At 39.4% G+C, this 22,892-nt stretch overlaps 1 protein-coding gene across 4 annotated transcripts in view; it reads right to left on the minus strand.

Annotated features, from left to right (window-relative positions):
* POC1B (POC1 centriolar protein B) overlaps positions 1–22,892 on the minus strand; it is a 102,306-nt gene that overhangs the window by 44,824 nt on the left and 34,590 nt on the right. For all 4 annotated transcript variants that reach the window (XR_007129349.1, XM_047740779.1, XM_047740777.1 and 1 more), the window contains 5 exons: positions 10,065–10,172; positions 9,821–9,936; positions 8,525–8,658; positions 6,417–6,485; positions 5,552–5,704 (listed from right to left, as the gene is read on the minus strand). Coding sequence is in view for 3 of the 4 variants with exons in the window: in XM_047740779.1 (XP_047596735.1) it covers positions 5,552–5,704; positions 6,417–6,485; positions 8,525–8,658; positions 9,821–9,936; positions 10,065–10,172 (580 nt within the window). In the remaining variant the exon portion in view is untranslated. The remainder of the gene's footprint in view (positions 1–5,551; positions 5,705–6,416; positions 6,486–8,524; positions 8,659–9,820; positions 9,937–10,064; positions 10,173–22,892) is intronic.

Here is a 22,892-nt window from a genome sequence, read left to right on the forward strand (position 1 = left end):
GATGAGGACCAGGGCCTATCAGCACCTCTGTTTCTTTCTGGCTGCTCCAGATAACAGAAAACATAGCCTCCTACTCTCAGCTCTGAGTCCACACAGCAGGCCACAGAAACCTGAGGATGAATCACCTTCCTTCCAACCTTAGCCTAGCCGGCCAGAGTGCCTGCAGACATTTTATTCTCTTTTATCTACTGCCACCTAGTGTAGATATGAAATCACTTACCTATGAAAAATACAATCTGGTTTTACCATCTGAAATTGGAACTGCTCAGAAAATCTAAATCCCATGGAAATAGCATCTCTCACAGAGCAATCCGTAAACTTCTCCAAGTTGGAAAACTCTTGATGTGACTAACAAGTTGCTGCCACATACATTAAATGGAGCAGGACGTTCTTACTGAGTAAAACTCCACAGTCTTCTCCAAAAGAGAATGTGTGTGTGTGTTGCGGGGCGGGGGGGGGGGGGGGGGGGGGGGCGGGCAGCGCAGGGAGATGCTTCCAGTAAGGCTCTTCACCGGCTAACCTCCAGGAGTATCAATAGTCCATCCTAGCTCTTTGTCCTTATTAAGGGAAAGAACCGTGTCATGACTACACTCGCCTTGCCGTGGAGTGGACTGCCTTCTGAGGGGCTGAGTTCTCTCTATCACTGACCGTGTCATGGAGGGGTTTGTGCAGGACAGAAACCTCGTGCACAGCATCCCATTCTGAGGCCCTGTGTACCTGCCACACGGAGGAGTCCTGAGCACAAGGACTGCTACTAACAAAATCCAGAAGGACAGGAATGTGCCTATCTTGTTCTTTGCTGCACGCTCCAAAGCAAGTACAATGTCCTGCACATACATACTGCTAACACAGCAGCATTTACTTTTGATTATTTTGAAGCATTACCTCAACACGGTTAAAAGCACAAAAAAGAAAGGAACCAAAGTGTTTGGGTTGAAATTCTAGCACTGCCATTTACTAACTTTAAGTTTTAACTTATATGTGCCTCAATTTCTCAAGGAATAAAACTAGTACTTCATAGAGCTTTAAAGGAAGATTTAATGACAACTTATATAGGCCAATTAGAGTAACTCTGTATGTACTGAATATTGCTATCATTACTAATATTATTTTGTAATCTCTGAAGAACATTTATTGAGGCCCGAACAACATAAACATATGCCATGGCTAAAAATAAAATACAAGATTTGTAGAGAAGTGATCATTTTTTTATCCAAAATTATGCTTCTAACCTTAAGAAAAGGTTGAGATAAAAACCCAATCTCAGACCTGAAGACTTAAATTGGTCATTTTTCAACAATGGATCATGGCCAGACTGTCACAAATTATTATTATATAGATAGTTGGTTAAGTTAAAGGAATTTTTCCTTCCTGTTAAATATCACACAGAATTTCCTGTGCAATATTAAGAACTTATAGATTAAGTTCAACTCAAATGGGTACTAGAAGATTAAAAGCTACCAGAACAATTATTTTATTAATAAACTCTTTTTAACCTACCATAATCCCTTCTTACAATATTCTGCAGTTCTCCTAGAATAATTATTTTGGTGCCTGTGACCCTTAGGATGGCTTTATTGTCTTCCCATTAAAATACGCAAAAGAAGAAGGTACTGCACACACATTAAGTTCCCCTTCAAGAAGGAAATCTGGTTTTATCTAGGGGCAGAACTGCGCAATTCAGCTCATGCCAGTCTGAAGAAGATAAAGACAGCATGAATTAGGGATGTGCCATAGCACAGCATGGTCTGAGTTAAGAATCCTTTCCCACCAAAAGAGAAAGAAGCTGTTCTCAAGTTTTTAATCAAGATGGAGGACCTTAGCTAGCTTAGTCAGTAAAGCATGCAACTCTTGATCTCAGGGTTGTAGGTTTGAGCCCCACGTTGAGTGTAGAGATTACTTAAAATTAAAAATCTATACATTTAGGGGCACCTGGATGGTTTAGTCATTAAGTGTCTGCCTTCGGTTCAGGTCATGAGCCCAGGGTCCTGGGATTGAGCTCCGCGACAGGGTACCTGCTCAGCGGGAAGCTTGCTTCTCCCTCTCCCTCTCCCTCTGCCCCTGCTTGTGTTCCCTCTCTCGCTGTGTCTCCCTCTGTCAAATAAATAAATAAAATCTTTAATGAATAAATAAATAAATATAAATAAAAATAAATATTAAAAGAAAAAACAAAAGATGGAGTGCCCAAGCCAGAAGTGCCACAACAAAGATTTGCAGTCAGACCAGTGGGAAGGACATGGGAGGGACCTGTCCCGCGCAGCTGGAGCTAGGACTGCATGCTGCGTGCTTTCTTTCATGTGGCCTTCTCTCGTTCATTCTAAAAGCAACCTACTATCACCCTCTCTATCCATGTAGTAATTAGTAATTTACACATTTCCTCAGCTGGAACCCAGGTCTAAGACTCCACCTTCAAACAAGCAAAGCATGAAAGCTGGCAAATGGGTCGCTTTCATAAAGGGCCACTGTCACCCAGAAGGCTGGGATTATGCCACTCAAATGAGCCTCACAGAAAACACACAAAAATATAAACCATAGGAATTCTCTGTTGCTTCAAACTCAGAAATAGAATACTCATGGTTACTATAAAAAGAGCCAATTAGGGAAATTAACTAGATCATTTAGGAGCCATTTTTTCCCTACATCTTTCAATAATACCTTTTTATACAGTTAATCACGAATTCTGACCTCAAAAAGTTTTTTTCTAATTTCAAATATTTCCAGAGTAGCCTATCATATATAAACTGACCTTGCTTAAATCTTTGGGGGGGAAAAAATCAACCCACCACATTTAGCAGTTCAAGGTCAAATGTACTGATCATAAATGGACATAGTAGTACAACATCTATTCTGATTCATCCCCTTCCATCCTAGGTGATATTGTCAAATTAATGTATTTTTGGTTCTAGGAGGCATCCTTGGACATTAACTTGAAGCCTTCAAAAAAATTTGATATTTACCATTTATTTCTAATATTAAAGATATCCTCTGTCCAGAAAACTTTACATCCTTGCTTACTATAAGAACTTTTCAAGAAAAAAGAAAAAAAAAAAAAAGGCAAACGGTTGTTCTTATGCAGCATCCTATCACTTCTCTGGTATTTTATTTTATTTTATTTTTATTTTTATTTTTTTTTAAAGATTTTATTTATTTATTTGACAGACAGAGATCACAAGTAGGCAGAGAGAGAGAGAAGAGGAAGCAGGCTCCCCGCTGCCCAGAGAGCCCAATGTGGGGCTCGATCCCAGGACCCTGGGATCATGACCTGAGTTGAAGGCAGAGGCTTTAACCCACTGAGCCACCCAGGCGCCCCATCTGGTATTTTATATCACGTGGTCTGCGGATGTTTTACAAATATACGTCACTCTGTGTACTTAATTGAAGCAGCCGTGAGTGCTTGATAGATCATTTAAACTAGGTGCACAGAGGCGGACATTCTTAAGGCCACAAACATAATTCAGTCATATATTGCTCAACGTTCTGTACAGTATAACTGAATTCTAATTCCAGGAGGAAAAGTTGGTTTTTATTTTTTTTTATTTTTATTTTTTTTATTTTTTTTTTTTAAAGATTTTATTTATTTATTTGACAGAGAGAGATCACAAGTAGACAGAGAGGCAGGCAGGGAGAGAGAGAGAGAGGGAAGCAGGCTCCCCGCTGAGCAGAGAGCCCGATGTAGGACTCGATCCCAGGACCCTGAGATCATGACCTGAGCAGAAGGCAGTGGCTTAACCCACTGAGCCACCCAGGCGCCCGAAAAGTTGGTTTTTAATAGATTTTTCAAGTGTACATGTGAAAATTATGGTTGAGAGTGACTTTGCGTGACTGGGGTCATCTTGACCCAGCCAAGCAAAGCAGCCCAGCCGCTTTTACTGCTTTCTGGCTGCTGTCAGAGCCGAGCTTCTCAGACAACTTGTTGACATTTTCAACAAAGTCCAGCACTCTTAAGTGGGCTGGGGCTGACAGCAAATCACAGAGAAAATAACTTGGGTGTTTACTGCAGGGGTGGTGTGGTGTCATGGAAATATCACTCAATTAGGAGCCAGGAGAACTGGGCTCAGCCTGCAGCTCTACCCCCCACAACTCTGGAAAGGTGGCTGACTGGATGACTGGGCAGCATCAACACTGAGGACCAACCCCAGCCAAGCCCCAGAAATGCTAGAGTAAAAAATACCATGAGTCAATAACCAGCTGGGGTAAAACAAGAAAAGGGAACTTCAAATATATTTTACATATACATTATGTGAATACATGTGATCCCAGGGAATCCACGAATACATACACCATTGTAGAAACTGAAACAAAAATGTGATGAACCACAAATTATATTACATTATTTCTTTCAAAGAAATAAAAAAAAGATACAATAATCATCAATAATCATGATGATACAGTAACAAGCAGTAAAGCACATGGTAAATACTCTGTTTAGAAGAACTGGAAAGATAGTCAGAAGATGGAAGGACAAAAATTATAACCAAGAAAAAACTAGAATAGAAATCCCCAAATGAGGCTAAACAAAATCTAGAAAATAATCCAAAAAACTCAAAAGAGTTTCAAAAACGTAAATGTACACACACACACACACACGTAAGCACACACATACACAGTGACTAACCGAAACCGAAATCAAAGCGCAGACTTGGGGGGAGGCACAGGGACCGTGAAAGGGAGTATGGACCCACTACATAAAGTGTGTGGGGTGACTGCGTTTCCACTCAGGAGTAAGTGTTAAGAACTCAAAACAGCTACTCTCAAAGCAAAGCAAGGCTCTGTTGATGATGGAAAAACAGTTCAGATAAATAGGTAATAGTGATTTCCAATATCAGCTCTTGGAGGAGAAAGGGGCTTAAGAATAATTATGCAAATTGGGAAGAAACAGACAAACACCAGCCAAGTACCCAGCAAAGATGAATTCTGACTCTGAAAAGAGTAGAACATTTAAATCTATAGGACCTAGGGGAACTTGTCAATAAAGACCTACAGCATTTAATAGATAATTACATATTTGAAAATACATGTAGGCAAAGTAGGCAAATAGTAAAATAATTCTCAATGATTAGGCTTAATGCCTAAATCTCTTCTTTTTACTGTCCACAAGATTTTTTTTTTCCTATGGTCATAAAGAGGCTGTAAGATACCTATTCCAGGAACTGTTATAAAAATTCTTGCCTTTCAGCCCCATTCTTGTGATAGCCATCACAGATGCTCCCTAAACGCATCAAGAGTATGAGCTAATTCGGGCTACACGGTCAACACTGGCCTTAGGTTTGATTTCTCATTTCCTATGACACAATGTTTTGTGTCACTGACACAATTTTTAAGCTTTATTTCTAGACCATCAAGCCATGAATCTGAGGCTTCAACAGAATTACACACTATCATTACTTATAGTTTTGCTGTATTATTGAAAATAAGTGTTTCTCAAAGAGCTGCTGTTTTAAGACATAACTAAGTTTTATATAATAAAGTATAATTTCAAGCATCTAGTTGACCAGTTGCCCCAAAACATACACTTGCAAACAGGCAGATGACTGGGGTGCAAAGTACTCACTTCAATGGTCTCAATTTTCCCTTCGTGGGGATGTGGTGTCCTTGGGTATATATCGGCAAGATGTGGTGACGCATCAAAATGTAACCTTTTGAGATTTCTTTTTATCATATCCTTACAATTCAAGTCATCAAAATTAGTCCTCCATAATAAGACCTATAAAAAATTAATACGTTGGCACTTAAAATTGACTTGCACATAAAACTAACAGAACTAATTAAAAAAAAAGTTTACATGCTTGTTCCTCAGAATAGGAAGGCTGAAATATACATTTCAGATGTGCTACTAGTTCCCACTACTACTTTTTAAGGGTGAGAGAGATTTAGCACTTTGAATTGCCTTCGTGTCCAATTTATAATTTATGCTAAGAAAGTAATGTATTCCTTTAAAATACTCTCTCATGTTTTCACAGTTCAAAATCATGTTCTTGGCCTGACAGTCCCCCTCATTCAGTCCATCTGCCTATGGATGACTTTGGACACTTCCTCAAAAATGCAGATTTGCTACATGAACAATTTATATTTACCATCCTCGAGGGGCTTAACATTTGAAAAAAAGACCTAGAGATAAAAGGTGAGGCAAGAGTTCAAGTGGAAGTCCCACACCAACACTGGGACCTCAGGAAATCCCACATATAATTAAGTGTCAAGAAGAGCACAAGAAATAACCACTATTTGAGTCCCAGAAAGTGTCAGAACCAGTACTAGCTCAGCAATGAGACAGGAGACTTCCTGGAATTAAAGTAAAATATAAACCCAGTGATAATCATCTTAACACCTACAAATGAGCTGGTTGTAAGAATCCTAGCCGAGGTGTTGGATCCCTTTACCCTCACCAAATCAGAGAAGGAGCTGAAAGATTTACAAACCTGTGCGTCTGTACCTCCTGAGCTAAACAGCTCTCCACCTTTTGAAAATGAAACAGTAAAGACGGGTCCCTAGGAAATAAATGGAGATAAAAAAAAAAAAAAGCACTTGGTATTGTTTTCTCATAGTCAAAAAGATTGTATGAATTCTTCATCCTAATCTATGTAGATGATGTATGCAGTAAGTCTGATAGAACGTATCCAGTCACTGCCAACTAATGTAGGCGGAGTAAAGATAATCAAGGAACCAACCCAATTGTATTAAAACACATACCAATAATACTAGATTAAAAAAGCAATACTAATAAAACTGAAAATACACTTTCTTTCCATTTAAAGAAAAGCTTGTAAACGTGTAAGTGAATAAGAATGTCTGTTAAGATTTTCTGGTTTTGGACTCTTTGTTCATCAAATCACTAGGAGAAACCGAATGACAAGTGTGTAAGGCAATCTGGACAAAGGCCATTTCCTGACCACAAAGGGCTTTGCGGAGCTCTCCCCTCAAGAGGGAACAGGGAGTCACTGAGAGTTTTGCCAGCAGAGACAGGCAGAGAGCTGTGACTGTGGAACACTGGGATCACGATTGTAAACGATGAATTCGGGCAAGAATTAATGGTTGGAGCTGATTGAGAAATGACTGCAGTTATCGAGGTGAGAGGTAGTGAGAACCTGAAATTAAGCAATGACTGTGGAGTTGGGCAAGTCACAAGATGCATAGCCTTTAGGTCAATTTTTCCGCCAAGAGTAACTCTTTCTCATCTCAAATATATTACTATATGGTTTGTTCTTAATGTCTTTAGTTGGTGTAAGCAAAATTGGGGGGGGGGAATCATTTTGTATTTTTCAAGTAGATCATCACACAGACTTGGGTTATTATAGCCTCTTAAACATCTTCACTCTAGACTGAAAAATTTCATCTTTGTGTACATTGTTTTCCTCCTAAAATATATTTTTCCGATTATTCTGAATTATTATTATCCTATATTATTCCACAGATATTTTAACCCTTGACCACTTTTATTGGTTGTTTATTCAGCCTGAATCCGTGGATATACATATATCTGAACTGGTTAGTGTCTATTCCTGCTTTGCTCTAACACAGCTGCAGAACAAATGATAAAGCAAAGCAGGAAGCCAGACAGGATATATGAAGGCAGAAAAGAACCCCTTTCCTAGACCACAAAGCCTATTCTATTTTTGGAGATAAACAGCTCACACTTGGTTAAAAGGAAGTACCTAGTACATCTTAAAACAAAACAGAGGATGCAGGATGCATTCTAAAAAATATAAAGAAGTTTGAATATTTACCCAGAAAGGAGGAATAGTTTATACACTTAAAAACTCTTTTTATTTATTGCATTGTATGCTGGGTGTGTGTGTGTGTGTGTGTGTGTGTGTGTGCGTGAGATTGAACAGGCTCAATAAATAACAAGCCTCTTGCTCACTGGGTTCTAAGTCAATTAAAAATTAACACATAGGAATGTCATCTTTCTTGCTGCTGAAGGCTTGTAAAGAGAAAACGTGGCTTTATCTGTGGGCAAATGGGCTGAAGAACTGAATCCCAGAATGAGTCATATTTGAGTACCCTGTCACAGGCAAGACTGAACAAAGGCAGGCATGCCCACAAGAAATACCAGAGAAAAACACTGAGGACAGGCTCCTAACAGAAGGCACTGGGCTCTCCTTGTTGACTTTCTCCTTCTAAACTCACCAATCAGATTAATGAAAAGGAATGAGTGAGAGGGTGTGCAAGGCTGAGTGGCAGAGCTGTGGACAGCCTCCACATGAGGGGAAAGATCCGAAGTCAGGAAAATGCTTCTCCATCGCCATCGGACCAGGCAAATCTATGTTACATACTGAGGAAGCCAGCAGTGGAGGATTACTTCCAGGGCTACTGAAAGATACACATTGATTTTGATAAGAATTACAGTAAGTAATATTTCGAAGAGTTGCTTCCAGAGGATAAAAACAAAGCCCTGAAAGCAAACATTCTGTGTGAGTCATAATGGTAATGTGTGCTACACCTGGAAAGATCATAAAGATATATAATAAACTGGGCCAACGCCTTAAAATATATGTTATTTAAAAAGCACAAATCTTAGTGTTAATACCGTATGTCCTTGAAGGGTGTATATGAGCCTCCCTTCTAAGAGATCCAGAATCTTAAGTGTACCGTCTGAAGAGGCAGTGATGAGGTAGTGGCCCGAAGGATGGAATGATACACAGTTAACTCCACCACTGTGAACTAATTCATGGGAAAGAAAAGCAACAAGTTCAGAGAACAATTTCTAATTCTAGAGATGTCTCTTTGCCCTATTAGCAATATTAGCTTGGAAACAACAATCCGTTAAAGCCAATGTCTCCATGATACCAAAATTCCATATAGCTCACTAAAACAAGTAAGTAGCTTATGATCATAGATTCAACTTCCAGCAATGAGACTGAATAGCTTTAAAACTGGAAGTATGTCATGGAAGGATAAGCTGGTTAACCATAACTATGAAGTCTTCAGACACATTACCAAGATAATATAACCAATAATGGATTGCCACCAGCTCACATATGGTATACAATCTAGCCTTAAATGAAATTTCATAACCGATTAGTGACTTGAGGCTTGGGGATGAAGAGTGTGGCAGTCTATTTGCAGAAGTGCAGTCTTGCTAGCTTCTCCGAGAATTCATTCCTGGACACCATCTTTCCAACAGGAGGCAGCAGGACACAGCCATGAGAAGGCTGTTCTTCCACGTACTTTACAAACAGATAACCCTAAGCTAGTTCTAGCAATTACTTTAGCAAGTTACTTATGTTCCTTAAGCTTCAATTTCCTTATCTATAAAATGGGGGCAATCATAACAGTAACAATAATAATAATAATAGTAATAATAATAATAATAATAATAATATGTCCCAGGGTTGTTGTAAGGATTTAGCACAGTATTATACTTATTTTAAAAGGGAATATGAATTTAATATAAATCCAGTACAAACCAAGAAATCAACTAATTTCTCTTCTAGTTTCAATACATAGACACAGGAAGACGCCATTTTCCACCACTTACAACACCTATTTGTGCTCACAGAACTCCTGATTCGGAATTCAGAATTAGTTTCTATCTCTCATACTATGCAGAGAACCAACCTGTGAACATCTCACTGTAGCTTCTTTTTTAACAGCCCTGGCATCACTTCTGAGGTCCCTCCCCCTCCCTCTCCACTCTGACACCTGTCCCAGCTTCTCCCACCATGCTTTTGATGGAACTAAACTGTTCTCGAGTCAATTCAAAGGCAGCCCCCTGACTCTCTTGAAGAGGGCCAAACCATACTGAGAAGCATGGGCTGCGGCTTAACGGTTTCCTGGAAGGGGCCAGGTGTCAACTGGATTTTGTTGTCATGGAAATTGTTACCTTGATAATGCTGAAGCAACTTGTTTACTCTTATATCCCAGATTTTCACGGTATGATCAGAACCTGCCGATGCTATGCATGTACCATTAGGGTTAAAATCCACAAAATTTGCAAACCTAGGAGGAAAGAATAAGGTAGCCCAATATTCTGATTTCTTTCCCTTCATTTCTTTATTTGAATTTTAATAATGAAATGTCTCCTTAGCAAACCAACCCATATAAATGCACAAAGGGAATGGACTTACCCTACAGAATCTGAGAAGTTATTAACACACTGCTTATTGGTGGTATCCCAAATTTTAATAGTTTTATCTTCACTGCATGATACAATTAGCCTTCCATCAGGTGAAAATCTGGAGAGCACAAGAAAGAAGACTGCCTTTGTGAAAGGCTCCTGACAATCACTCACATGCCCTACCCCCCCCCCCCAACACATGTCAGGTTGTACATATTAAATACCAGAGACCACAGTTACCATACCATGTAGCAAGGTCATATTCTACAACCATCTTTCTAACTACAAATAAGCAGGACAAATGACAATGACAGACCATATCAAAACACACTATACAGACCAACCAACTTTCTTTTTTCCTTGTATTAGTTGATTTAATTGATTTAGTTTTATGGCACTTGTTCTAGGTCTTTGATTCAACTCTTCACTCCTCCCAAGCCAAATACCTTATTTTAAAAAAAATCATTCTTTATCTCTTTCTTCTACTTTTGTCATTTTCTGGTACTATCCCTATGACCTATGACCTGATAGATATAGACCAATATCTATCACCCTTTTGATCCTGTGGCCTATAGGATTGAACCGATGGTGGTTCCAGGAGTGGAATTTGAGCCAATGCTAATCCCACATCATAAGGGCAGGAAGCGAATGCACTTAGAATTGAGAGAGGGCTTGACCAGGATGAGTATGGACCTTAAGAACAACTTGCTAGGTTCACTGCGGATGGCCTGGAAGTCTTTCACCAGAGCTCCATACCCTGCCTTACAGGCTTCAGAAACTACAGAAGAAACTGAAGCAGAATCTGAATCAAGTTCAGAGAAGCTGAGTGATGTTAACACAGAAGAGACCCCTGTGACAGTTAAAGAAGAAGTCCCACCCATCAATGTGGGAATGCTGAATGGAGGCCAGCGCATTGACTATGTGCTACAAGAGAAGCCCATTGAAAGTTTTAATGAATATTTATTTGCTTTACAAAGCCATCTATGCTATTGGGAGTCTGAAGATACGGTATTGCTGGTCCTCAAAGAAATCTACCAGACCCAGGGCATCTTCCTTGATCAGCCTTTACAGTAAAAGTGAACCATATATAGCTGCTTGATGTAAGTTTTTAAATGTCATGTATGCAGCATAGTTCCTACAAATTGACACGTTATGAGGAACAGTGTAGCCTTGAGCTCTTTATAAACGTACTTTTCTGTTGCCTGTCACCAAGATCTAGGTTATTGTTCATTTTTAGAGGGACTCTGGTTAAAACTGCTGAGGAATAAGTGCAGTGGCCCATTTAGACCAAGAGTGTGTGTGTGTTTGCTGGTGACTTAGTCCAGTAACACCTGTCACGTTTTTAGGATCTAAAAAAAAAAAAAAAAAAAAAAAAAAAAGAGCCTTTACTACTCATCCCACTAACCAGTAGTAAAGCTTTCTGGAAGAAAAGGATTGGCATGTTGAGGATTAAAATTAAATGACACCACCAACAGAAGAACCAACTCGCTCAGCCTGTAACTTCCTGGACTTCGGGAGGCCGGAAATCTCCAGCGGAAATCTCCAGCAGACGGCGTATTTATACAGAACTGAAGATCCTCATTCACGGACACACCTACCATCCACATGACCCCCTCAGAAACAAGTGAGACAATTCTCAGACATCTCATCTACTGCTTTTATGCACTCTCCTCCTTTAAGAACCTTCCCGAGGTTCATTCTTTTTCCCCTAAGTGGTAGGGGAAAAACAGAAGAAAAGACGACCAAGAAAAAAAAAAATTTAGACTATTAGGAAACTATGAATAGTATTTTTATTATTAATACTTTAGCAATAACAACAACAACAACAACAACAAAAAGGACTTAGGTCATAGACTGATTATGTTTGAATTTTCTTTGTACTTTCCCTCTATGCCCAGATGACTATAAAGGTCATTAATTAAGGGCGTGGGTTGTAATTGAAGAGTTTCATTGTTGTCGTTGTTGTTCTCTCTCACTCTCTTCTCTCCTCCCTCTCTGTTCTTAAGACTGACCTAAAAATAATTCTTCCTGACAGAAACTTTGAATCTGTCATTTATGGACTTACCATATTTTAAAAAAGGGCGTAGAAGCATAATTCAGTTCTATGTGAAATAGTCTTTTAAAATTCTGAAAGTGGGGCACCTGGGTAGCTCAGTGCACTAAGTATCTGCCTTTGGCTCCGGTCAGGATCCTAGGGCCCTGGGATTGAGCCCTGAATCGGGCTCCTTGTTCAGTGGGGAGCCTGATTCCCCGTCTGCCTGCTGCTCCCTCTGCTCATGCTCTCTCTCTCTCTCTCTGACAAATAAAGAACATCTTAAAAATAAAATAAAATTCTGGGAAGTAACCTTGCAAGGAAATGCCTTCCATGCTGGGTAGTTCAGCTTGATTTGATTTGATTTTTTCTTTTTTTAAAGATTTGATCTATTTACTTGAGACAGAGAGAGAGAAAGAGAAAGCACACGCACAGAGGGAGGAGAAGCAGACTCCCCACTGAGCAGGGAGCCTGATGTGGGGCTCAAACCCAAGACCATGAGATTGTGACCTGAACCAAACGCAGATGCTTAACCACTGAGCCAGGCAGGCACCACTTGATTTTATGATAATATAATATTTTATTAATCTTTTCTTCTAGAAAATATGTCAGGAAGATTCGCATATGAAAGGCAATATTATAGAAATGCTTCAAACAGATATGTATTTGACACAGATCCCGGGGAAGGAACACCTACTCAGTATCCTCATGGAAATAAACTTTGGATAATAATGCAACTAATATAAGGAATCAATTGTTTCTTAATAAGTAATGTTTTAAAAATCACTTACTATGAATATTTTAAAGAGTATTTCTAAGAGATTACTTGATTCATACATTTTAAGAAAGCAATGATGAAAGAATGGTTAATGGAATGACCAGATTAAAAACAAAGTCTAAAAACACTCACCCTTTGACATTACTGACTAAATACCACCACTTCCATTATCGTCATTATCCTGCCTACATTATTGAGCGCATATATCTTAGAATGTTTCCTAACACATTACCTATAGCAACTCATTTAATCCTCAAAATAATCTACAGAACAGGTGCTACTGGTATCCTCAATTTACAGGTGAAAATGCCCAGCCCCATAAAGGATCAGGAAACTGCCAGAGTCACACAGACAGGAAGGTCTGACCAGGCAGTCTGGCTCCATAGCCAAACCTCTCAGCCACTCTGCTGAAGTCCCTGAAAGGAAACTTTCTTCAACGGGCTAAATGATTTATAGCACAGTTCAGTGTGGCTTCTGGGTAACCACACAAAGTTCTAGGGTGAAGGGAAACCATGAGGCAGGGTTCCGAGGAGGCTATGTGACTGGGCTATGACTGGCAGGCTAGCCACCAGACTATCCTTTAATAAAAACTTGTCTGTGCTGCTAGACACTGTCAGTGTCCTTGGGGAGTTTATGGGGAAGATATTCATCCATTTGTTCAAATATTTATTGCGCACCTGCCAAAACCTGGGCATTGTCCTGGGTAATGGGGATTAAGTGGTGAATGAGACTGGTAAGATCCTGGCCCTCATGAGGTTTTTCATTCTAGGAAGGGCACACAAATAATAGCATTTTAGATAGTGCTAAGAAAACAGTCTGTAACAAAAAGGTGCCAATTTGTCAGTAGAAGTTAGAATGGAGCAACAGGACTTTAAAGAAACTCATTAGTAAGTTAAAGAAGGGATCTTGGCTGGCTAGAAATTCATCCTGAGCAGGAGGACCAAGAGCCTGGGAGAATTTCCAGGTGCTAAAGAAACGAAGGGGATGAAAAGTCAGATAAGCTGAGAGTGAAGGGCAGAGGGGGCGGGGAGCGAGGGGTTCTACCCCCAGCTCAACACAACCAAAGGGGGACTCAGGGTTGAGGCTGTCCCCTTCCTCTGGATACCACATTATAATCCTGACATATGTTCTCAAAAATGTTGTCGTTTGCCTTGGGAGGGGTTAAAAGTGAGGATAGTGGTTTGTATCTTCTTTTCTCCCCTTTCATTTTAAATTAGACACATCGAAAAGAGGATAGCCCCAATAAAACAGGCTTCTCTTTGCCCTGACTTTGGGGCAAAGGATTGTTCTTTCCTTTTTCAGGGCTTAAACAACATCTAACTGGGTTATTAATTTTAAGAATGTTAAGAGTATATAAAATTTCTACTGAAACATCAACAGATTTCTACCTAATTTAGCACCACTTAACCACCTTTTAAAACCTAGAAGGGGGGTGCCTGCTCAGCGGGGAGTGTGCTTCTCCCTCTGCTTTTGCCCCTCCCCTCTGCTCTCTCTCAAATAAATAAAATCTTTAAATAAAAATAAACAATTTGGGGGTGAAGTCTTTTGGGTTTCCACATAAAGTATTATGTCATCTGCAAAGAGAGTCTGACTTCTTTGCCAATCTGAATACCTTTTATTTCTTTGTGTTGTCTGATTGCTGTTGCTAGGACTTCTAGTGCTATGTTGAACAACTGTGCCGAGAGTGGGCATCCTTGTCGTGTTCCTGATCTCAGTGGGAAGGCTCTCAGCTTTTCCCCACTGAGAATGATATTAGCTGTGGGTTTTTCATAGATGGATTTTATGAAGTTGAGGAATGTTCCCTCTAGCCCTATACTCTGAAGAGTTTTAATCAGGAAAGGAACACTACTAGCCATCAGATAGGACAAATACCCAACTTCTGCATCAATATGGATGGGACTGGAGGAGATTGTGCTGAGTGAAGTGGTCAAGCAGAGAAAGTCAATTATCATGTTTTCACTTACTTGTAGAGCATAATGAATAACATGGAGGACATTAGGAGAAGGAAAGGAAAAGTGAATAGGAGGAAATCAGAGGGGGATCAACCATGAGAGGATGTGGACTCTGAGAAACAAACTGAGGGTTTTAGAGGGGAGGGGGGCATTGGGGGATGGGTTAGCCTGGTCGTGGGTATTAAGGAGGGCACGTATTGCATGGAGCACTGGGTGTTATACATAAACAATGAATCTTGGAACACTACATCAAAAACTAATGATGTATTTTATGGGGAATAACATAATAAAAATATAAATAAATAAATAAAACCTCTAGAGTGTGTCACTGACATGGACATTAGTTAATAGTGACTACTGGATTAGCACACATGAATTGTCTATAAGGTACCTGGGAAATTAACTGAATTATTTACTTAAACATAGTGATACTCATTTGAGAGAATCAGAAAATTACTGAACTTCTTTCTAGAAAAACTGGTTCACAGGTCCTTGAGAATAGCCCAATTATATAACAGGAGTTCTTTAACTTGGAATCTATGGAGTTCCTAAAACTGTATGTAAAATTGTATTATTATATGCAGAGCCGTAGAGTTATTAACTCATTAGAGAGCCAAAGGGGTTCATGAACCGTGAGAAGTTTCAGTGTTCATAAGAAATCAAAATTTTCCTTTGGAAATTTCTTATCGTTGGAATGAATACTCTATAAAATGACCATTCCAGCCCTCAGGGCTCTGACATCAGAGTAGGCACTATTCCATGTCCCTTAAGAAACAAATAATCAGTGGGCGCCTGGGTGGCTCAGTGGGTTAAGCCACTGCCTTCGGCTCAGGTCATGATCCCAGGTCCTGGGTTCGAGCCCCACATCGGGCTTTCTGCTCAGCAGGGAGCCTGCTTCCTCCTCTCTCTCTGCCTGCCTCTCTGCCTACTTGTGATTTCTCTCTGTCAAATAAATAAATAAAATCTTAAAAAAAAAAAAAAAGAAAAGAAACAAATAATCAGTAATTGGTACTCTGAAGTCAGCAACTATTCAATAGGAGAGGAAAGCAGTAAAAAGTAGTGGAAATAAGACTGCCCTGTCGGTACATGGTCCTGGATTCTAGGGCCAATTTTGCAACTGCCCAGCTCTGTAACCTTGTGAAATTCAAAACCACACTGGCCACTGTTTTCTATTTGTATAATGAGGGAGTTTGGATTGCATTCAGACCTAAACTTTCATAGACTCATTAAAAAATATATATATTGGCAGTCTCAGAGTTTGCTTTGGTTGGATTTTGTGTTTGCATACTGAAGGTGAAGTTCAAGGCAATAAGCAAAACATTTGTGTGTGTGCGGTGTTTTGTTTTTTTTTTTTTTAAGTGCTGGTCAGCATCAGAAGAGAACCCATCTGTTAATGACAGGAACAGGATTCATTCCTACAGCTGCTAGGAGACAAAAAGCAGATGAAAGAGATACAAAAAGATTTAACTATGCCATGGAACATGCTAATTACTTGTTAGGTCATTTACCACTTATATGCCCAGACTTCTCTCCTGGGATCTCCACCCATAAATACAACTGCCTACTGGGCGTCTCCTCTTGGATATCCTGCAGGCTCCTCCAACTCTGAACTTGTCCAAATCTGAACTCATCGTCTACCTCCCCAAACTGCTCCTTCTCCAGTGTTCCTTTTTTCAGTAAGTATTTTCTCAGGCCAGAATCCTAGGAGTCATGTTTTGTGCCTCTTTCTCTTCCTCTACACCCACCCACTCCAATCCATTATCAGGCCCTGTCTCTTCAAACCATAATGGGAACTAATGTCTTCCATTCTCCGCAGGCAATAAAAGTGTTCTTTAAACATTAAATTAAATTTCTCTGATTAAAATGCTTTGATGATTTTGCATTTCCCTTGAGAAAAAGCCTGGCATCCTTCCCACTGCTTACCAGGTCCTCCAGAGTCTCCCCTCCTGTCTCTCCATCATCCTGCGTACTCTTCCTGACATATATGTCTCTCCTCTCAGGTCCCTGCCCCTGTCTCAGGAAGTGTCTTCATGTGCTATTCCCTGTGCCTCAAACGCTGCCCCCTACTCTTTACCTAGTTTAAAAAACCTAAGAGGATTTTACTTGTCCTGTAAGCCTCCCGCTCAGCATCACTTCCTCAGGAAGTCTTCTAGACCACCCCTGCGCTCCCAGCTTAGTTCCTCAATATGTGTTCTTAGAGTGGCTCAGAGTCGCACTAAGGTCACACTTGTAACCAAACATTCTGTCGTCTTCCCCAACAAATGTAAACACCAAGAGGACAGAAACCACGTCTGTCTTGTTCATTGTTACACTTCCAGACACAATAGATGGCACTGAGTAGGTCTTTAGTAAATATTTCAGGCATTTAAAAGACATTTTTTTTAAGAAAATTGGGTCCAATTTAAAGTATTATAACCAATGAAAGCTGATGTTTAAAATCTTTGCAATTTGTTGCACAGCATGAATATACCCAGTGACACTTAACTTTATACTTTAAAATGGTTAAAATGGTAAGCTCTATAATATATGTATCTTACCACTGTGAAGGAAAAAACCTCTGTAGTTCAGGTGGTCAAAGATCACTGTAACACTACCAACAAGTGAAAATTAAAGGTAGAATTTTTTCCCCCTAAAAATTAATGCTGGAAAAGCAATAATGTTGGAAACGTTGTCTCAATAGGCTGTGTTTATTTTTAATGGAGGATACCATAAAAAAGCATACAGAATCCTAGAGTACACATGATTTTAAGAATATACGGCTACAGGCATTCCTGGGTGGCTCAGTGGGTTAAAGCCTCTGCCTTCCACTCAGGTCATGATCCCAGCTTCCTGGGATCAAGCCCCGTATAGGGCTCTCTGCTCAACAGGGAGCCTGCTTCCCCCTCTCTCTCTGCCTGCATCTCTGCCTACTTGTGATCTCTGTCTGTCAAATAAATAAATCAAATCTTAAAAAAAAAAAAGAATATAGGGCTACAATAAGTTTTACCTATTAAAAAGATTCTTTGCCACTGGAAAGAGAAAATATTTCTCATATTTTATATATAGATATAGATATAGATATCAAATGATAAATGTTTTCTTCATTACTCATTAAAGAAAAATTGAATGTTAAAAAAATGGGAAATACGGTAAGTAAAAATAGTCTATCGTCCCATCACTCAAAATCACACTTAACATTGTATGTATGATAGGTACTTTATCTTTTATATTATAATGAGTTCTGAGTTTTGCTCTCCCTCCCTCACATAAATATTTTCATGTCATTACTTATATATAGTCCCCTTTTAAACTATACAATAGTTTAAGTTTATTTAACTAGTTTTTTGGGGAAAAATTCGTTCTTTCCGACTTCTCACCATTATAAATTATACTGAAAGCAGTATCTTGGAATACAAAGCTTTTTCTTTTGCACATAAAAAAGAGTATTTACGTAGAATATACTTCCAATTGTGAAGTCATTGCAACAAAGATACCTGACAGATTTTGCAAACTGATTTCTAAAAAGACGATACTACTTTATATTTTAAAAGCATGAATATATTTCCCAATAGAGAGTGTACCTTAAAAATATTTGTGAATTAAAATGTATGATTATAAACAACAGCCACTTCAAAGAACGTAGCAAGCTATTCATCACTTCTTACATGAATAGGTACCATCTCTATGCCACACAGAGGCTCTAAGAACAAAATTATGGTAAGTACCAAGCATAGACAGACACAGAATTTTAATTACTTAAGTCTATGCCATACATTAAAATGAATATACTTAGGAGAAAAACTCTGCTGACCCTCTATATTTGTTTACATATACTTCCTACATATTAGGAGGAAAAGCAGTATCATTGGACCATTTTTAATGTTTAAGTGTTTAATTCATCTACAAATTTTGTACATGTATGGTATACAATAAAGATCCCACTTTATATTCTTCCAAACAGAAATCCAATTATCTTAACTATAGATTAAATAGTCCATCCACTTCCCCACTTATTGGAAACACCATCTAAGGCATATATGAGCCTGCTTCTAGACTTTCTATGACTTATTTTCCTAATAGCATACCACTATCACCATATTTTAATTTCTATAATTTTGTACTGTGTTCTGACAGCAGGTTGGACAAGTTTCTTCTCATTTTTTTCTTGGCTATTCTTACACATATAACTCACCCATATGAATTTTGAAATTGGCTTGGTAGGCTCCACTAAATTCATTTGGCAGAACTTCTAGACAGAGGGAGTAATGGTTATCAGACGTATTCTCCTATAAACAAACCTACAACTGGGCAAAATATATGAAGCAACTATTTTTAGGCACCAGTGAAGAGATGGCATGGCATTGTGAATCTTGCGAGAGAAGGAATATGAAATGGGATGAGATCTATCCCGCATATGTACCTACAAGCATTTTCCAAACCATGGCACGAGGACATAGGGTCCAAGGAGACAGTCCAGTCTGACTGAGCAGAGGAAACAGAAATCAGAATTCAGAACTGGACTAAAGGGCTAGAATTTTGGAGGCGTGTACAAGAGGAGCTACAAAGAGCAGAAACCCTCCAAAAATCTGCCTCCAAGACCCCCTGAGTCTAGTCAAATACAAAGCTGCTTATGCTCTGACAAGGCTTGACAGAGAGCAACCACTGGAGACTAAGTGCTGAACAGAGATGCCAGATGTTAAATAGTACTCAAAGATGTTCAAGTTCTGGGCAGACCTTGCTAAATGCTTCAGGCATTTGGTTGAGGCCCTAGAAAGGCCACTAGTACTACAGCCCAAATGTAAATGCTACTCTAGATGTATACCCTAAAACAGCCTAAATCCAAGCCTCAGGAAAATCTAGCGGAACCAGCAAAAAGCTAACTGCTTACAAGAACAAAACTCATCACTTTCTAGAGATGACAGAGTAATCTCAGACACTTAGCAGTGTTTGGGCACATAATTAAAAAAAAAAAATTACAAGACCTACAAAGCAGCAGGGAATCTTGACCCAAACAGGGCACAGACACTGGAATTAGCAGATCGCGTTCCAGTGAGCCCCTGCTCTTGACCACCCTGCACTGCCTCTCCGCGGACTTCAACCAACCGCACTGTTGCACCTGAGAGGTACCCTGTCACCAGAGAGGAGGTGTCCAGCAATGGGAGGAGGCAAGAGTGGTCAGTGTGTCTCCTGCCTGGCCTTGGGGAGCGGGTCGAGGACCCGACCAGCTGATCATGCAGCTTCCTGGGCTGGTGTGTGCATGTGGCCGAGATGGCCCCATCACACGGTCCGAACCCAAGAAAACTATTCATCAAGATAATTTTTCAACAAACTTCCTTGCTTTAGTTCCAGAAAAAACATAATAAATGCATGAGAAAGAATCTCTAAGTATGCTGTAAGCATATACATGGAAAGTTGCCCAAAAGGTGAGATCCTTATTCATTAAATTTAACCAAATTATTTATCAAAGAACATTCTTCCAGAGAGGCCTCTGCAGAGTTTCCCATGAACCACTCAGGCCAAACAGTTAGAAAACAACGGGTAACATAAGACAACTGTTAATCAAGATAAAGAGTCATATTGATATGAATACATTAATAGTAGGGGATCTTAATACACCACTCTCAGTAACAGACAGATCATCCAAGCAGAAAATCAATAAAGAAACAAGAGCACTGAATGACACATTGGACCATATGGACCTCATAGATAAATACAGAACATTCCACCCGAAAACAACAGAATACTCATTCTTCTCAAGTGCACATGGAACTTTCTCCAGAATAGACCACAAACTCTGTCACAAATCAGGGCTCAACCGATACTAAAAGATTGAGATTATTTCCTGCATATTCTCAGATCACAATGCTTTGAAACTGGAGCTCAACCACAAGAAAAAGTTCAGAAGGAATTCAAACACCTGGAAGCTAAAGACCACCTTGCTTAGGAATGCTGGGATCAACCAGGAAATCAAAGAAGAATTTAAATGATTCATGGAAACCAATGAGAATGAAGACACTTTGGTCCAAAATGTATGGGATACAGTGAAGGCAGTCCTAAGGGGGAAATACATAGCCATCCAAGCCTCCCTCAAAAGAATTGAAAAATCCAGAATATACCAGCTCTCTTTACACCTTAAAGAACTGGAGAGTCAACAACAAATTAAGCCAATTCAACACACAAGAAAGGAAATAATCAAGATTAGAGCAGAGATCAATGAGATAGAAACAAGAGATACAGTAGAACACATCAATGAAACTAGAAGCTGGTTTTTTGAAAGAATCAATAAGATCAATAAACCATTGGCCAAACTAATCCAAAAGAAAAGAGAGAAGACCCAAATTTAAAAAAATTATGAATGAAAAGGGAGAGATCACAACTACCACCAAAGAAATAGAAACAGTCATCAGAAATTATTATCAACAGTTATATGCCAATAAGTTAAGCAACCTAGATGAAATGAATGCATTCCTGGAAAACTATAAACTCCCAAAATTGAACCAGAAAGAAACTGACCACCTGAATAGACTGATATCTAGTAACGAGATTGAAGCAGTGATCAAAAACCTCCCAAAAGGGGCACCTGGGTGGCTCAGTGGGTTAAAGCCTTTGCCTTCGGCTCGGGTCATGATCCCAGGATCCTGGGATCGAGCCCCGCATCGGGCTCTCTGCTCGGCGGGGAGCCTGCTTCCTCCTCTCTCTCTGCCTGCCTCTCTGTCTACTTGTGATCTCTCTCTGTCAAATAAATAAATAAATCTTAAAAAAAAAAAAACCAAAAAACTCCCAAAAAACAAGAGCCTAGGACCTGATGGATTCCCTGGGGAATTCTACCAAACTTTCAAAGAAGAAGTAATACCTATTCTCCTGAAGCTGTTTCAAAAAAAATTGAAGCAGAAGGAAAACTTCCAGATTCTTTTTATGAAGCCAGCATTACCCTGAACCCCAAACCAGGCAAAGACCCCACCAAAAAGGAGAATTTCAGACCAATATCCCTGATGAATATGGATGCTAAGATTCTCAATAAGATCCTAGCTAATAGGATCCAACAGTATATTAAAAAGATTATCCACCACGACCAGGTGGGATTTATCCCTGGGTTGCAAGGGTGGTTCAACATTCGCAAATCAATCAATGTGATAGAACAAATCAATAAGAGAAGAGAGAAGAACCATATGGTCCTCTCAATTGATGCAGAAAAATCATGTGACAAAATCCAGCATCCTTTCCTGATTAAAACGCTTCAAAGTATAGGGATAGAGGGAACATTGCTGAACTTCATAAAATCTATCTACGAAAAACCCACAGCGAATATCATTCTCAATGAGAAAAAGCTGACAGCCTTCCCTTTGAGATCAGGAATACGACAAGGATGCCCACTCTCACCACTCTTATTCAACATAGTATTAGAAGTCCTAGCAACAGCAGTCAGACAACAAAAAGAAATAAAAGGTATTCAAATTAGCAAGGAAGAAGTCAAACTCTCTCTCTTCGCAGATGACATGATACTTTATATGGAAAATCCAAAAGACTCCACCCCAAACTACTTGAACTCATTCAGCAATTCAGTAATGTGGCAGAATGCAAAATCAATGTACAGAAATCAGTTGCTTTCTTATACACTAACAATGAAAACACAGAAAGGGAAATTAGAGAATTGATTCCATTTACTATAGCACCAAGAACTGTAAGATACCTGGGAATAAACCTAACCAAAGAGGTAAAGGAACTGTACTGAAGGAACTACAGAACATTCATGAAAGAAATTGAAGAAGACACAAAAGATGGAAGACCATTCCATGCTCATGGATCGGAAGAATAAACATTGTTAAAATGTCTATACTACCTAGAGCAATCTATACTCTCAATGCCATTCTGATCAAAATTCCACTGGCATTTTTCAAAGAGCTGGTTCAAACAATCCTAAAATTTGTATGGAATCCAAAGAGACCCTGAATTGCTAAGGAAATGTTGAAAAAGAAAAACAAAACTGGGGTCATCGTATTGCCTGACTTCAAGCTTTACTACAAAGCTATGATCACCAAGACAGCATGGTACTGGCATAAAAACAGACACATAGACCAGTGGAACACAGTAGAGAGC

Source organism: Lutra lutra, chromosome 8 (assembly GCF_902655055.1).
Source record: "Lutra lutra chromosome 8, mLutLut1.2, whole genome shotgun sequence".
Lineage (NCBI taxonomy): Eukaryota > Metazoa > Chordata > Mammalia > Carnivora > Mustelidae > Lutra > Lutra lutra.